Source organism: Cervus elaphus, chromosome 14 (genome assembly GCF_910594005.1).
Source record: "Cervus elaphus chromosome 14, mCerEla1.1, whole genome shotgun sequence".
Lineage (NCBI taxonomy): Eukaryota > Metazoa > Chordata > Mammalia > Artiodactyla > Cervidae > Cervus > Cervus elaphus.
In genome coordinates, this window is record NC_057828.1 from 9,929,044 (window position 1) to 9,946,251 (window position 17,208).

Sequence of the window (17,208 nt, forward strand, 5' to 3'; positions counted from 1 at the left end):
ATCAGTCCTGAATATTCATTGGAAAGACTGATGCTGAAGCTGAAACTCCAATACTTTGGCCACCTGATGGGAAGAAATGATGACTCATTTGAAAAGACCTTGATGCTGGGAAAGATTGAAGGAGAGAGGAGAAAGGGTCCACGGAGGATGAGATGGTTAAATGGCATCACTGGCTCATTGGACATGAGTTTGAGTAAACTCCAGGAGTTGGTGATGGACAGAAGGTATGTCATGCTACAGTACATGGGGCCACAAAGAGTCGGACACAACTGAGCGACTGAACTGAACTGAATCTGGTTGGAGGTAGTAGTCTGCTCTGTAAATGAGTGTCCACTTTGCGATTTGAGGGTGGGGTTAGGCAGCCAACACTGCTGCATCTATGGAGTCTGTGAGCAAGGAATTTGTTGCTCAGTCTGCTTTACATGAGCATCCATAGGCTCCTTCCTGGACAAGGTTTATCAATAATAATTTCCATGTTCTATCCTTGTGTTATTTTTTCTTGCTAATTACGTTGCTTCTAAATTTCCCAAAGTAGTTCAGTTTCCTCACTTGATCTCATAAAAATGAAGTACTTCAATAATCTCAGCCCCAACCTGGCACCTTCTTCTTCCATGATCTCTTTGTAAAGGACCTAAATTTATGTGGCCTCAGATCCTGTTTGTACTTCACAGTTCTGCAATGGTACTTCCAGTGGGGACCTACTGCCCTTCTCCTTTATCATCTCCTGTGCTCTGTTCTTTCTTATGCCTTAATTCTTCCTTCTGGATTGATCTTCCCACTTTCATGATGACAGCTTTAGAAATCCTGCTAATGAAATCCTACAGTGATAAAGTCTTCCCATTTCAGTTTTCTAGATATGTCCTTATTTTGTCCTCCTTCCTAGAGACTAGTTTGGCTGGGTATCCAATTCCAGGTTCTGAGTTTTGTTTTTTTTTTTTCCTTTCAACATGTTAGGGCTTCATTCACTGCCTTCTGTGCTGCACAGTGCTGGTGAGAAGTCAGCCATCATTCTAATGTCTGTTTCTTGTAGGTACAGTTCTCTTTTCTCTATGGCTGCTTTTAAGGTCTTCTTGTCTTTATTGTCCTGCAGTATGACACTGTGTATGACCCTGGATTTCTCTTTATTTATTTGGATTAGGATTCATTGGGTTTTCAGAACCTAGTGATTTGCATGCTTCGTTAATTCTAGAAAAGCCTTAGTCAATCTTTACATGAATAGTGGTTCTCACCTTTTTGTCAGACATTCTGTTTACATGTGTATTAGACATTATCATACTGTCTTCTCACACACCTTAATTTTTTCCATACTATTTTCTCTCTTCTCCCTGTATTCTGAATAATTACTTCAACTCAATCATGCAATTGATCCCTTCAGATGAACAGAATGTGTGATTTAAATCATTTTTTTTTTAATTTCTGTTTTAAGTTGTGATACCTTTTAATTCCAGACTAGAGTATTTGTAATTTTTTAAACATCTACCCAAATATTTCCAATATCCTCTTGTTCTCTTTTATTTCTGTAAACATAGTAAACATGTTCATTTTCTATTCTGAATCTAGTAACAAGGAAGTCTGTAATATTTGTGAGTCTAATTCTGTTGCTTATTGATTCTGCTGATTCGAGGTACCTCGTTCCCGAAAAATGTTTTGCAAGTTTTTATTCAGGCATAAAGGCAGAGAATATTCCAGAGTTGATAATGAATCCACAGAGAATCAACTAATCTCAGCCCAAATAAAAAGAAACCTACATAAAGATATAAAGTTTAAAAAACCAGAATACTAAAGCAGTTCTCCAGGCAGATAATTTTATTTAAAAGGATCTTGATTTAATAATGTCAAGTCCAGTAAATTCTAGCTCCCTTGGAAGTAGCAAAATACCCTCAGGAAATACATTTCGGTAATGTGTTATTATGTTGTTCTTGTTATTGTTAGTATTAGTATTTTACTTTTGAATATTTACATCATTATCTTGCCAGCTCAGGTATGCTTTTAGACAATTACAGTTTTTCTGTTTGTTTTTTAATGAAAAAATTCCTTTCAATATCTATATCCTTTTGGTATTCAGTTCTTGGAATGTTGCAGGGTTACTTAGTTATAATGTTACTCTATTTCTGGAAATAAAACTCAGAGGTAGATTATTTTTCCAGCTTTGGTGGATTATGATTGACAAATAAAATTGTGTATATTTGAGGTATTTAGCATGATGCTTTGATATATGTGTACATTGTGATGATTCTTTAATACTGGTACCCAGATGTCATCTAGTGGCAAGTTCCACCCTGCAGCAGAATATGTGCACACACATATCACTGCCTTTTCATTCCCCCATATCAGGCTGCCTACCTGGAATTCATTGGTTTTATCCATGTACACCTTCAGGCTGGAGAATTAAGCATAGAAAAGTGCAGCTATTTTCAAATTGATTAGAAAACAAAGGATTCACCAGGATGGACTAATTTCACATTTCTTTGTCTCCTAAATTTTTTCACCCGATTTTAGTGGAGTATAAAAATGGTATTTCTGTGTATAATTTTTCTTCTCTAGAGTTGCCAGCATAACTACTATGAGGACGCAAAAGCCTATGGATTCAAAAATAAGCTAATTATAGTTGCAGCTGAAACAGCTGGAAATGGATTGTATAATTTTATTGTTCCTCTCAGGGCTTATTATAGACCAAAGAAAGAACTTAACCCCGTAATACTGCTATTGGATAACCCGTAAGTATGTCTTAAAATACACAAGCAAGAGAAAAATTTGTTACTATTTTATCAAAAATAACTTAATTTAGAATTAAATTTAGAATATTTTAAGTCAGAAACATTATGGCATATATGGGAGATATATTTTGTGCTGTGGTACAAAACAATCATTGAGTGTGATTATTTTTCACATATACAACTTAAAACATAACAAGAATACTCTGAGCCTTTTATTTAAGACTATTTTTGCAAGTGGTCATCTCTCTACCAGTGGGAAACATGCCACTGAAATAATTACAGTTATTTTCCTTAAATTAATCTACTAGCCTGGAAAATCTCTGCCAAAAGTGGACAATTTTGCTGTCTTTGTAAAGAACCATTAACTATCAGAGAAGCATATTAATGATCCATTTTATGTCATATGATAACACATCATTGCTTCTTATGATTCTTTCACTGTTAAAACATATATCCTGTAACATAACATGAATAGTTTACACTTTACCATGTTCTTTTCTTTAGAAAATGTTTGATTAATATACTCTTATGAAACAAGACTATTTAAAAATTTCAAGATCCTTATACAGATATAAATATACATCACCGAATGCTGTGGTCAAATCCATTGTGTGTGTGCTAAAATTACGATATTTCTCTCTCTGACTCAAATTAGTAGCAGATGGTCCTTAAATCAATACCATAGTTTAACATCCTCCAATTCTCCTCTTAATTTCTAAAGTGATGCAAATTTGGGGATAAGCTAAATGAGGCCAACAACCACTGCCTTGTCTCTGCTTTTAAAATTTATGAAAAGAATTTTCTCAAAACAGAGATAACTCCCCGATATAACTTCATGAATTCTGAATATATGAATATCAAGATTCTCATGGTTGCATCTCTTTTTAGCATCTGAATCTCAGTGATAATCAACTCTAAAACTTGAGCACACCTCTAGAGGTTTCAGTTGAAGAACTTTCAGGTCTGATGATGATTCAATGCTTTTGGCATCCAGGGAAAGGTGACATAAATTTAGGGCAGATGTAGGAAAACAAAAATTTAGGCCCAATGTCAGATGAAATAAAGGTTTAATAAAGCAAATCCTAGCAGGATAAGAGTGGTTATTGGGTGGCTAGGGTGATAGAGCATGGTGCGCGAGCACCTCCAAGGCCTTGGGCTATACCCCTGATTATGGAGCATCTCTGGAAGCAGAGGATCTGACACACAGGAGATGCTCATCCACTATGTGAACTCAGAAGTGTCAGATGCTGGCTCTTTTTGCCTATAGGGTGGTGTGTCCACTCCCTTAAAAATGCAGGGGTATTTACAAGCTGATTGACTTAGAGCAGGTGTCTCAGTAGTAAACAATCTGGTGGGTGGGGAAGATCCGCTGGAGGAGGAAATGGCAACCCACTCCAGTATTCTTGCTAGGAGAATCCCATGGACAGAGGAGCCTGCAAGGCTACAGTCCATAAGGTCACAAAGAGTTAGATATGACTAAGCATACATGCTTGTGCAACTCATGCGTGACTTAGACCATGAGTTCCCATGTCCTATGGATTGGATTAAATTGGGTCAACTCAGGCCTCAGAATATAGAGAAGCAGAGCGGAAGAGGCTTGAAAAAAAAAAAAAGGAGAAGAAGGAGTAGAACTGTGCCTACAGCATCCCTGTGTAAAGCTATGGGTAAAAGTTATTCTTTCACCTTCTTTATATTATTTCAAGGTATAATTCCTGGTCCTGATGTATAAAACTCCTAATTGGGTTCTGGGACCCAATTTCAATGTGTGTGTGTGTGTGTGTGAGAGAGAGAGAGAAAGAAAGTTTTTCCACACCTCCAACAAGCAGTTCTCAGGACTCCAGCTCAGTTCTGAGGGAATTCAACTCACTTCTGACACTGTCTACCCAGAAATAGAAAAGAAGTAGCATTAGCTTCCCAGGTTGAAGTTTCAGTTCTACAAAATTTCCCCACCCCCATTCCAGAAGTCAATCAGGAGCCAGGTTATCACCTTATAACTGATCAGCTGTAGGCTGAAAAAGACCCTGATGCTGGGAAAGATTGGGGGCAGGAGGAGAAAGGGGTGGCAGAGGATGAGATGATTGGATAACATCACCAACTCAATGGGCATGAGTGAACAAACTCTGGGAGATAATGAAGGACAGGGGAGCCTGGAGTGCTGCAGTCCATGGGATCACAAATAGTGGGACACAACTCAGCGACTGAACAACGATAGACTGGAAGTTTCAGTGACTCTGTCCATGAACTTTGATGCCAGTTGCAAGTCCAGGTTGTTACCTGTACTTCTGACCGACTGGCTGTAACTCAGAGGTTTCCACCAACACCTACTCAAGGTCAAGTTATTTGGTTAGAGCAGCTCACAGAATTCAGATAAACATTTTACTGACTGCATTGCCAGCTTATTATAAAGGCATATAACTAGGAAAAACTGGGTGGAAGAGATGCACAGGGCAAGGTATGGGGAAAGAGCATCACTGTCACCAAATCTCTACCTGTTCACCAGCCTGGAAGTTCTTTGAACTGTGTCTTTTTGGGTTTTTAGTGGAAGATTCATTACGTAGGCACAATTGACTAAATCATTGGTCACTGGCAATTAAACTCAATCTCTTGCCCCTATCCCTTCCCCAAAAGTCAGGAGGTGGGACTGAAGTACCCACACTCTATTCAGGCTGGCTTCTCTGGCAAACAGCCTCCGTCCTTAGCTACATTCCAAATGTCACTTCATTAACGTAAACCCAGCTGTCCTGGAAAGAGGCTTGTTATGAAGAACAAGACACCCATTTCACCTTCATGTCTCTGAAGTGATTTCAGGAGGGTAAGCGACCAAATATTATTAATAGGAGATGCTACCATGACTCTTATCACTCAGGAAATTCCAAGGGTTTTGGGAGTTGCGAGCTAGAAAATGTGGTGAAGACCAAAGATATGTGAGGAATCTGAATGTGAATGCCAAGTACACATTCCTTATAAATCACAGTATTGTACTTTGCAAAAGAGTCAATCTCACCAAATTTGGGAATGGAGTTTACTTTTGTCCTTTTCCATACCTAGTTTCCCTAAACCATCTTATTTCAGAATCACTAATCCCATCTTTTCCCAGTGAGCAGGTGGCAGGAGTTAGGATTTCTTAACCTGTATATCTTGCGTAGACTTCGGAATTGCCATGACTAAATCATTTCCTTTCTGTTTGGTTTTGAATTAACAAGTTACCAAAATGCCCAATTACTACATTATTGATTGATTGTATAATAGAATTATAAAATCAAGCGGCTGTGTCCACAGTCTTAATTCCTGAATCTGATCAATCATCAATCAAAAAAATCTGAAAATTCTGTTTCCCTTAGTTACTGCAAAACTGGTCAGTAATTCAATATAAGTATACATGTAGCTTTTATCAGAGATTATTTTACCTAAATAAGACCATAGTGATCATTTAATAAAATTAATAATCTTTATCACTACCTTTGTTCATTATAGTCATAATTGCTGAGCATTTACTACATGGTGGTCATCCCAGTAGGTACTTAGCCTTTATTTCATGTTTTTTTCTATAAAAAATATATCCATGTCATGTAGCATGATTTATCCTCAGAAAGATGTACCAAGCAGCTTAAGATCTCAAAGCTTACAAATTACAATAGCATTTAAACAAATTGGTCTGTGCGACTTGATTGCACCACTGTCTCCTATTTCATAGGAAGGAGGAACAGGCCAAAGAAGTTATGTGACTTTTTCCAAGGTCGATTCTAGGATTAGAACCTTCTCTGCAGTTCATAGATCATTGTTCTTTCATCTGTGTGATCTTACTTTAGTTACAGGGTTTTTGACATATGCAAAAATACATTGTTTATCAATTGTCAAACAAGAATATTTTAACTTGAGGTTATTTTGCACTTAAGTATTTTTGTTTGCTTTCCTAAGGACCTACAGTTTGAAATCCAACTATTCACATGACTTTTGTTAAATAATTTTAGTGGGTTTGACTTTTCTTCAAAGAGTTGGGATAAAAGTGCTGTCTATAAAATTGACTAGCATCCTGTGTATTTCCCAAAAGTGGTGTCAAACAATTTTATTTGTTGTTCTCTGTTACTTTGATTGAGAATGAGGAAACAAGGATGAACACCAGTAAATAATGTTCCAGGAAGTTTTATGCAATCCTCTTTTTTTTAAAAAACACTGAAACTGTTTTAAAGAACTTTTTTCTCTGCTGTGGCTAGTATTTTTCAATCTATCCTACAGTATTATAAAGAAATATGATGCTTTATTCTTTAAAATATTTCTGGGTTATAAGAATTTACACACTAATAATTACACACACTTCTACAATTACTAGTTAGTTTAGTGGGATTTGACTTTATTTTAAATGAACGTGAGCATTGTTAAAAATAATGTCAATGCATGGCTACTTAGGAGATTTAGTGGAAAAACCAGTTAATTCAATGTGAAAAAACAGATGCCACAAATGTGGGATTTAAAATGTAAATTAAATTCATGATATTCATATACATAATATGTCAAAGTAAGTGTTCATAATGTTTCCAAGTAAAACGCCTTCTGCATTTCATATGCTAATCTTGCACTGGATACTGGTTCATCAAAACTGGTCTCAGTTCTGATTGGTTGGCCATCTGTTCTATTCTGTTGTGGCACCATACTGATTTTAAACATTTTGATTGCCACTTCAACCTTAAAGGTCATCTAGTCATCTGATGATACCATTTCATATGAGAGATGGAAAAGTGAGTCAAAAAAACTTTGGAATATATTACCCAAAGCTACGCTGATTTAAAATACAAGATTCAGGCTCATCTTCTTAGCTTTTACAACATCTCGTTTAAACTATCCCTTTACTAAATCAGTCTTCTTTGCACATATAGTTACAAGTAAGCTTCAGTTCAGCTTATTTCAAAAGTAGTGGTAAACCGTATGATGTATCAGGGTCCTTATTAAAAACATTCAAGCCTTAGACTCACACAGATCTGAAATAAGATCCAAGCTGACCCTCTTGATAGGCTGTATGTTACCAAATTTCTGTAAGCCTCAATTTCCTTATTTGTAAAATGAGAAAATTTATCTTATTTTGCAATTATATAAAATAATGTATACAGAGCACTAGTATAGTATCTGACTCATGAAAGCCAGTCCAGAAATGTAGTTTTCCTACCTTGTACCATTGTCACTATTCAAACTAATGGGTAAGTTTCTGTGAAAACCCAATTAACAACAACAAAAAAAGGGAAATTTATTTCAAGTTGTTGAAATTAAAATGCTACTTCATTTTTAAGGGAGAAATAAGCTTAAAAGTGGGATTATGAAATGCTAACAAAATAAACTGTCTCATACATTCTTGAATTTGAAATAAAAAAATTGAGTTTATAATAGTGTTAGTTGCTCAACTGTGTTCAACTCTTTGCAGCCCAATGGACTGTAGCCCTCCAGGTTTCTCTGACCGTGGGATTCTCCAGGCAAGAATACTGGAATGGGTTGCTGTTCCCTTCTTCAAGGGATCTTCCTCACACAGGAATTGAACCCAAGTCTCCTGAACTGTAGGCAGATTCTTTACCATCTGAACCACCAGGGAAGCCCCCAAGTTTATTATAGTTAATAGTTAAATGGGGAATAATGATCTTCAACTTGAAAATCCATGAAATTTCATAAAACTTTTCATTTCTTATCATTAACTGGTTAATTCATACTTGTGTATAATCACAATTTTTGTAATGAAAGTCTCTGTAAAGATATTTGGACTCATAAATAGTCATCTTTATTAACTGAATTACAGATAAGACTGATTAATGATGTGCTCACTTTTTCTTTAGTAATTAATTTAGTGCCATAAAGACCTTTGTCAATTTACTTAAATGTGTCGGCATAGTACATATGAATGTATGATTGATATATTCCTTATATTTCAGGTGTCCTTTTAAGCCACCTTTATCAGTAGAAGTAGTGGGTGGATCTATTTACTATACAAGTCAAATTTTGCAAATTGACTTTGCAGTGACTCAAGTGATATAGAATCCACCTGTAATGCAGGAGGTAGAGGAGATCAGGGTTCAATCACTGGGTTGGGAAGATACCTTGGAGGAGGAAATGGCAACCCATTCCAGTATTCTTGTCTGGAAAGTCCCATGAACAGAGGAGCTTAGCAGGCTACAGTCCATAACGTCGCAGAGTCAGACAGGACTTAGTGACTGATCACACATGCACATGGCATACTAGACTCCCTACATTGGATATACTTCATCAGAATTATGTATTTACCAGGTTTCAGATGACTTGCCTTGCCTTGTAACATTGCTGGATTCATCTAAGGATGAACTATGCTACCATAATACAGATGCTAATATCTAAAGATTTGAAAGATTGCTTGTGCATTATATAATAAATGCATGTTTGTGGCAGAATGGCATGTCTATAAGATTCACAAGTTTCCTAACAACAGGCTGTAATTTTGATGTTTAAGTACTTTGAATGATTTCTACTCAGCAGAGCAACAAAATGCAAAGGCCAAATCTTCAGTTTTAACTCTAATAGAAGGGTTGGCATAACATAAAGACTTACTTTGTTCCTTGTGACCCCAGTACTTCTCATCACATAGAAAACTTTTTGGTATCTTTATTAAGTTGAAGTATTTAATGACATCAACTATTGTTCCAAGTCTTTGGAAGACAGATATGTTACAGTGGACAAATGGTCAGAGAAGGAAGTGTAAACAATGGAAATGATCTGGATTTTTAAAATTAGGAGGTTATTTCACAGGGTATAGCTACGTGATTAATAACAAGGAATTATGAATATAATTCTGCTATGTAAGTTATTGAGCTATTCATGTTACCTGACTGGAACTATGTAAGAGCAAAGAGAGATAAAATAATGACCACCAAAATGACACAGTCAAAAGGATCTTTGAAAGCACCACAGAACCTCAGTGCTGTCCCAGCCTGTGTCACTCAAATCCTAATATCTTCTTCTATAACCAGAAGGCAGGCAGGAACCATAGAAGGTCTGGAATGAGCAGTGTGAACATCCCTTCTAATTGTCAGAAGCAGCACCCCGAAAGAGAAGAATTGGCAGGCACTAGTCAAGACCGCTACTGGGAGTATATATGATTCTATTTGTGAAACCAACCTATACCATGAGCTTTAAAAATATTTGTTTCCTGTGATTCACTAATGGGAAAACTTCTATGCATGTTTTGGGGCAAGTGATGAAACCAAATGCTAAGAAAAAAGTCACCAAAAAAAGTCCAGAGCAGTAATTTTTATAATAGCAAGATGTTAGAAATAGCTTGTCACTCCAGGGATTAATAGCATAAAAGTGAAAATAACTTAGAAACTGAATAATTGAGGTTTTTCTTTTTTAATGAATTGTTGTACATTTATAATATGTGGTAATATGGGACCACTTAAAATGGCTAGGAAGTCTTTTTAGGAATGATGGTGTGAATGTCATCAACAGTGAGATTCTTTAGATGTTTTCTTTTTATGATTCACTGGACTAAATATTATTTTTCTTTAAAGTGAACAGAGATGAGATTGATCAACAGGAAGAAATGAATCAGGGAGGAGAGACTAATGGCTGGGATGCTGTTGGGGCTGTGCTCCCCTTTGCCTAGAAGTCCCCTCTCCTCCCCCTTTCCTGGTCCATCTCCTTCTTATCCTTCAACATCCAAATCAAATATTTCCTCTATTTTGTATCCTGAATGCAACCCATTCCTTATTTTTCAGTATATTCTATAATTTTGTGCTTTTACATATGTGTTCCAAAAACTCTATTTCTTGTAGTACAAGCTAACAAGATATATATATATATATATATATATATATATATATACACACACACCTTAGTATACCAAAATGTCTATTATGGAAAGCTTTTGGATTCAGAGATGCTGAGTGAATAGATGAATGAAGGAATTGATAACTTTATGAAATGAATGCAATGGATTAGGTAATTTGTAAGGAAGCTTCCAAGTTTATGAGTCTTTCCCCAAATGTGTATAAAGAGTAAAGATTTCAGTTGTAATACAATTTGCTCAACAGTGTATATTGAGAAAAAAAAAACCAGTGTATATTGAGAAAAGTGTAAAAGGTGATATACTTTAATTTTAATTCTGTATTACATATATATATATATATATATACACACACAGACACATATATACATTGCATGGGTACATATACTATATTTTTTATTCACATGTTGATATATTAAGGGACATGTTGTGATTCTGTATATCTCTTAGAGAAAATTAGATAGACACACTAATTTAGTTTCTTATATTTTATATCATCAAAAAAATCACTAGTTTCCCATTTTATAAGACTTTGTCAGGATGAATAATTTCAAACTCATTGAAAAGACTTTTTAGTCATAAACTAACAGTATCAATTTGGTGTTTTTGTAGAATATTGCCATAATGTTTCTGATTTAGGAAGCAGAAATGTGACTGTTTTTTTTTTTTAAATTACTGAGTGCATTGTATTATTCGTAACAAGTAAAAATGCCATTTTAAAATTAATGTTAAGAGAAAAGTCACTTAAGATTAATCCCGTCAAGGGCGTTTAGTATTGGAAATGAGAACTGAGTCAGCTTACTTCCTTCCCTGGAAGCCTGCCGCTGTTGTGACACTGTGTTTCATTTTGTAACCCATGTGCTGCTTAGGCCAGACATGCACTTTCTGGATGCCATCTGTTGGTTTCCAATGGTTTACTACATGGTGGGCTCTATTGACAAGTAGGTGACGACACCCTTGGCACCCTCACCAGTGTGGTCTGCGCGTGTCACGCTCTGTGCCCGGTGCTGCATGTCGACTGCAACTCGCCATTTCAGTGTCGTGAACGTGACGTGTGGAGCTTATGTGGAGCTTGCATGTGGAGCTTATGTTCTCGTGTCTTACGTCTTGCATTCAGACTTCCTAAGCAGTGATCTGTTGTTGAATTAAACAAATCTCGTTGCATGTCAATCTTGTTCCATTTCCAGAACCACTTCACTGTTGTGCCATCTACAGCAGTAAGATTCGTAACTGTTGACGTTGTGACAGAGAAAACCTAGACCTTCACCGTTGTCCTGCATTGGTATCAGGACCATTACTTTGGGAAAACTTCAGAATAATTTGGAAATGCTCATTTTTAAGTCGAATTTATTAACTGGGGCATTTCCTTAGTTCATTCTTAGAACATATTAAAGTCTGAAATTTCTAATAATTTGTTAATTAAAGGTCAAATGTGTGTGATCCTTCAACTTTAAAATACAAATTCCTTTATATGCCTGAACATGATATTGTAACAGATACTAAAATTAAGAGATCATAAAACTAATATGCTTATAAAATATGTTAATCTTCCATTCTAAAAAGCATCAGCCAGAGCATTGCAAATAAAATGCTGAAAGTTATCCACTGAGAACTCCTGTGTTTACATTTTGTCTTGTAGATGTTAAAAAAACAAAGCTTTGTAACTTTGAGAGTGTTTATTGACTGTGGATACATTAATGGCCAAACAGATTAACACACATTTAGCCTCCATTCTACATGAATATGCCTGGGTTTCCCTGCTAGCTCAGTGGTAAAGAATCCACCTGCCAATGCAAGAGATGCAGGTTTGATGCCTAGGTTGAGAAGATCCTCTGGAGTAGGAAATGGCAACCCACTCCAGTACTCTTGCCTGGAGAATTCCCGTGGACAAAGGAGCCTGGCAGACTGCTTTCCATGAGGTTGCAAAAGATATGGAAACAAGTTAGCAACTAAACAACTACATTAATATAATTTACATTTCTGCTGTCATAAGACTAACCAACTAATTAAAATATAGAGGTACTAAAACTACTATTTGAATCCATGAAAGTGAAATCAACCCATATTTTATCATTAGTAATATTTCTTTGATGTGATATTAATAGTATTCTATTAAAATTCATTAGGATATTTTATTTAAAAGATACAAAATAAACCTCTCATCCATCTTTTCTGATGTAAACTAAAATGAATTCTCCCTTTATAAAAGTATTAATGGGGAGGAAAAGAAGAATGGAAAGGATCAGATTCCTAGGATCAGAGGTGAAAGAGGATTGACTACAAGTCACCGATTATTGAAACTTGGGTAATTGGTACAGGAGATTCACTATAGTATTCTCTTCTGCTAATGTTTGAAGTTTTCCTTAAACATAAATGAGCAAACAAAATCTATGAAGGAATTAAAACGCTTTCGCAAACATTCCTCTATATTTATAGCTTTACATTCTGGTTCTCCTCAAAAAAGAAGTCTTAGAGAAGGGTAGAAAGAGAGACATTGCCAGTTAGATTCTCTGTAACTTTTTCAACTATATTGACTTTTTTTCTTGTGCCGCCATCTGGTGGCCAAACTGTGTAAAGCACTCATGCTAAATTAAAAATAATGTCTTTGTAGATAAGACAGTGGGAAGAAACTGATACACACAGAATTATAAAAACAAATTGGTAGTCTACTAAAAAGATAAAGAATAAAATACAATTTTAAATGAATACAAATAAGTGAAAACATGAAGAATAAAGTTTCTGTGACTCAAAAATGCCACTCTAATGTATTAATAATCTATAGGTCCTATAAATTTCTTTAAATTTAAATTAATCGGGTGGAGAGGGAGATGGGAGGGGGGATCGGGATGGGGAATAAGTGTAAATCTATGGCTTATTCATGTCAATGTATGACAAAACCCACTGAAATGTTGTGAAGTAATTAGCCTCCAACTAATAAAAAAATTAAAAAAAAAAAAAAAAAGAAAAAAAAATTCATATTCAATAATAATTACTAAAATCATTTGCCAATGTTATGTGTAAACTACAACAGCCAGTATTTTGAGTATGGAATTAACTGATATGTACAGGTTTGGCTAGGTAGTAACCGTTTAGTACAAATATTCTCATAGTGAAGTGTTTTTGTCAAGTCTCAACTTCCTTGATTTATTGACAATGAAATATTCATTTTATTACAACTTCTGTGTATCATTTTTTGGTCAAGATTACCTTCTATTACATTAACTTTTCCTTTTCCTATATAGACAATTTGTTTAGTGGGGGAAATAAAGATCATAAGAGCTGAAATACGAAAAAGTGAATTAACACTATAATAATAGGGTGTGAAGTCATAAGATTTAGCATCATTTTTATGGTCCCCAAGGGATCATATTTGCTTTTCACCTTCTCCTTTCATTTAAAAAATATTTTAATAAATGTAAGAATAATTATAAATTTCCTAGATAAAAGGAACACCCAAGTGAAGTATTCCTGGAGATTTAAATTTGGTCATCATATTGATTAGATATTATGGTCCTGGACCCTCTCACCATAGGAAATTTATTTGGGATAGCATTCTGTTTCCACAGTTTTAGTCATAAAACCCCTGCTATAGAACACTGTGCCTGATTCAGGCAAAATATTTTTTCTGGACTATTTCTGGGGATCTTGGACTCAAAGCTTTGGTAATACTCTCTCACCATTTAACAGAGTAAGAAATCTTGTCTCTTGCCTTCCTGTAACAGGAAAATAATCCCCTCTAATGTGAAATGGCTAATTCAAGGGATCATGCAGTTTGAGACAATCTTTAGGAGAATTAACTGTTCCATTTAAAAATCTAAAAGGAGCTGCTGCTCTTTGAGTTTTACGCTTTTTACTTTAAATTGGAAGATGTAGAAATCAGTTATCCCAATTCTTCTTATTTGTCTTCAGTCAACTCTGAACCTAGAATACCCTTGCATTCACTCAAGTATAATCTCCCTTCTCCAATTCAGTCCTATTTTTTAAATTTGTGTGAAGCAGAGGTAATGAGAAAGGGTTTTCTTGATTCAGCTTTTGCTATAACATTGTTTTTAAATTCAGTGCTAGGTAAATTTTTTATCAGTGATAGGGGAGATGACTGACTCTATGGTAACTCATAGGAACTTGTGTCTTAGTTTACCAATTGTTTCCTGCAACCAACAAATTTAATTCATTTAATCAGTTGCTCAAAAAGTGTCTAAAAGGTAGGCTTGAAAGCAAATCATATTTATATATTTTACATGCTTTTGGCTGTGTAGAACCAATCTATAAAACATAGTTTCACACAGATAAATAGACATTTAAAAATAAATATCTCTAATAAATATATTTCCTTGTTAGGCTTGACCATCTAAATTAATATATGTTCATTTCTATTCTTACCAGAAGTGCCTCAGAGATTTAAAAAAAAAAAATGCAAACTCCATGTTTCTGAAATAATATGCTAACTGTAAAAACAAAATTCTAACATGCTTTCATTCTGTTTGATTGCAAAATTGGTGTTTTCAGGCTTTATTTATAAAATTCATAAATATTATTAAAGAAAATCCTTAATGCATATGCTTTGAAATTATTGAGATCTAATGAAGCATAAAGAACCCCCAAATGCAATTTATTTCATATCTCTGGAGAATACTATATTGTATTAGTTCCCACAACATCTTTCAGTGTCCACTCTGTGCAAGCCACCTATAACAGTAACCTCTATGCCTATAACAGTGGGGAGTGGGTAGGTGAGTTTCAGCACCATCCTAATACTGAGATTTATTGAAAGTTCACCTTTCTCTGTTGATTTTTATCAAAGCCTAGATGATTTACTCAGGTGTGGAGTGACTTTTGCTGCCAACATGGTGGTCGTGGACAAAGAAAGCACCATGAGCGCCGAGGAAGACTATATGGCGGATGCCAAAACCATCGTCAATGTGCAGACTCTGTTCAGGTAAACGTCTGGACAGCCCGCCCCTTCCGCTGACTTACTGCTAACCATCTGTGAAATACCTGACTCTGTCGCTAAGGAATGAGCATGAAGCACAAACTGAAGTTATGTAAATTCATTCGATCATAAAACAGATATTATTTAGGACCTAATGTGTCCTATGTGAAATTTAATTTTTAATACAAGGTCAGCAATTCTTTTAAAAATAAAAAGAATAATACATCTGTTTCCTTATACAGTTTAACAAATTCTAACAAAATTGTGTGCAGTAGCAGTCATGATTATTTTTTTCTTGTGCATGTTCTAATTTTGCTTTTATGCCTAGCAGAGGCCAAAGGTATGCATTTACATACTGAGCAACCAGGAATAAAAGATTGCAAGGCTCATTAACTCATGTCAGGAGCTAAGTCATAAGCTTATCCTCACTGTTTTACCGCCTTTTATTAGTTCAGCCCACCCAGATAGGAATTCCTGTTATGGTAATCTTTGAGTAAGAATGTGCAATACCAACCAGATAAAAGTTCATGCTGTAAATAAAATCAAAATCACTAGTAGGGACTTTTCTGGCAGTCTAGTGGTTAAGGCTTCACCTTCCAATGCAGGGGTTGTGGGTTCAATCTCTGTATTACAGCAAATTCAATAAAGACTTTTTTTAAATGGTTCATAAAATAAAGAAAAAAAAAAAAAAACAGTCAGTTTACCTCTAAAAAAGAGTCACCAGTAAATTGAAACATCTGCATCACTTGGAATGATTCTTTCTAAAAGCATTTAACATTTAAATATCTAAAAGATCATTATTTCAGTTTTATGAGTTTTGCAAAAGTCTAAAGGAAGTATGTGAGCTGCCAAATTAAGAAAATAAATAAAACAACCTGAACTTTATTTTTTTCTCCCCTCACTTCATACCTTCGTATTATAGCAGAACATGTATTGAGGGTAGTTATCTGTTTACAGTTGGAGGTCAGAATTCAGGAGAGTGGAGATTTGTGTCTCACTTAGGTTGACTATTTATTACATGATCTTAGGTAAATTCATTTCCTTCTCTAAATCTTGATGTCTTGATCATAAGGTTGTTGGAGATTCAACAACATATACCTGCCTGGTCATTTTCAGTTTCTCAGTAAATGTTGTGCTCGGCTGTGTCCAACTCTGTGACTGCTTGGACTGTAGCCTACAGGGCTCCTCTGTCCTTAGAATTTTCCAGGCAAGAATACTGGAGTGGGTTGTCATTTCCTTTCCCGGGGACGGTACCAACCCAGGGATCAAACCTATGTCTCTTGCATCTCCTGCATTGGCAGGCGGATTCTTTACCACTGTGCCATCTGGGAAGCCCCAATCCATGTTGTGTGTGTTGTGCTAAGTCGCTTCACTCATGTCTGACTCTTTGTGACCTTTTGGACCGTAGCCCTCCAGGCTCCTCTGTCCATAGGGATTCTCCAGGCAAGAATACTGGAGTGGGTTGCCGTGCCCTCTTCCAGGACATCTTCCCCCAGTGAATGTTAGCTACTGTAATTATTAACCATATAATTATCACCTCCCTGGGGCAGAGTGGAAAAGCTGTGGAGCTTGGAACAATATAGCAACAAACTTCATCTGACATCTATCCCAGAGGTTCCTGCAGAAAATTACTAAATGTGACTTTGAGTGTATTTCTTAACCTCACTGAAATTCAGTTTCCCTCACCTATAAAGTGCATGTGGAGAATAATTAACTCTTCTTGCAGTATCAGAAGATAGAAAATCACGTATGTATAGAATCTCTCC

At 35.7% G+C, this 17,208-nt stretch overlaps 1 protein-coding gene across 4 annotated transcripts in view; it reads left to right on the forward strand.

Annotated features, from left to right (window-relative positions):
* Positions 1-17,208, forward strand: part of KCNT2 (potassium sodium-activated channel subfamily T member 2) — a 429,544-nt gene that overhangs the window by 325,034 nt on the left and 87,302 nt on the right. For 2 of the 4 annotated variants that reach the window (XM_043924233.1, XM_043924234.1), the window contains exons 19-21: positions 2,545-2,717; positions 11,382-11,453; positions 15,314-15,448. In XM_043924233.1, the coding sequence (XP_043780168.1) occupies positions 2,545-2,717; positions 11,382-11,453; positions 15,314-15,448 (380 nt within the window). The remainder of the gene's footprint in view (positions 1-2,544; positions 2,718-11,381; positions 11,454-15,313; positions 15,449-17,208) is intronic. The other 2 variants (XM_043924236.1, XM_043924235.1) reach the window with 1 other exon arrangement.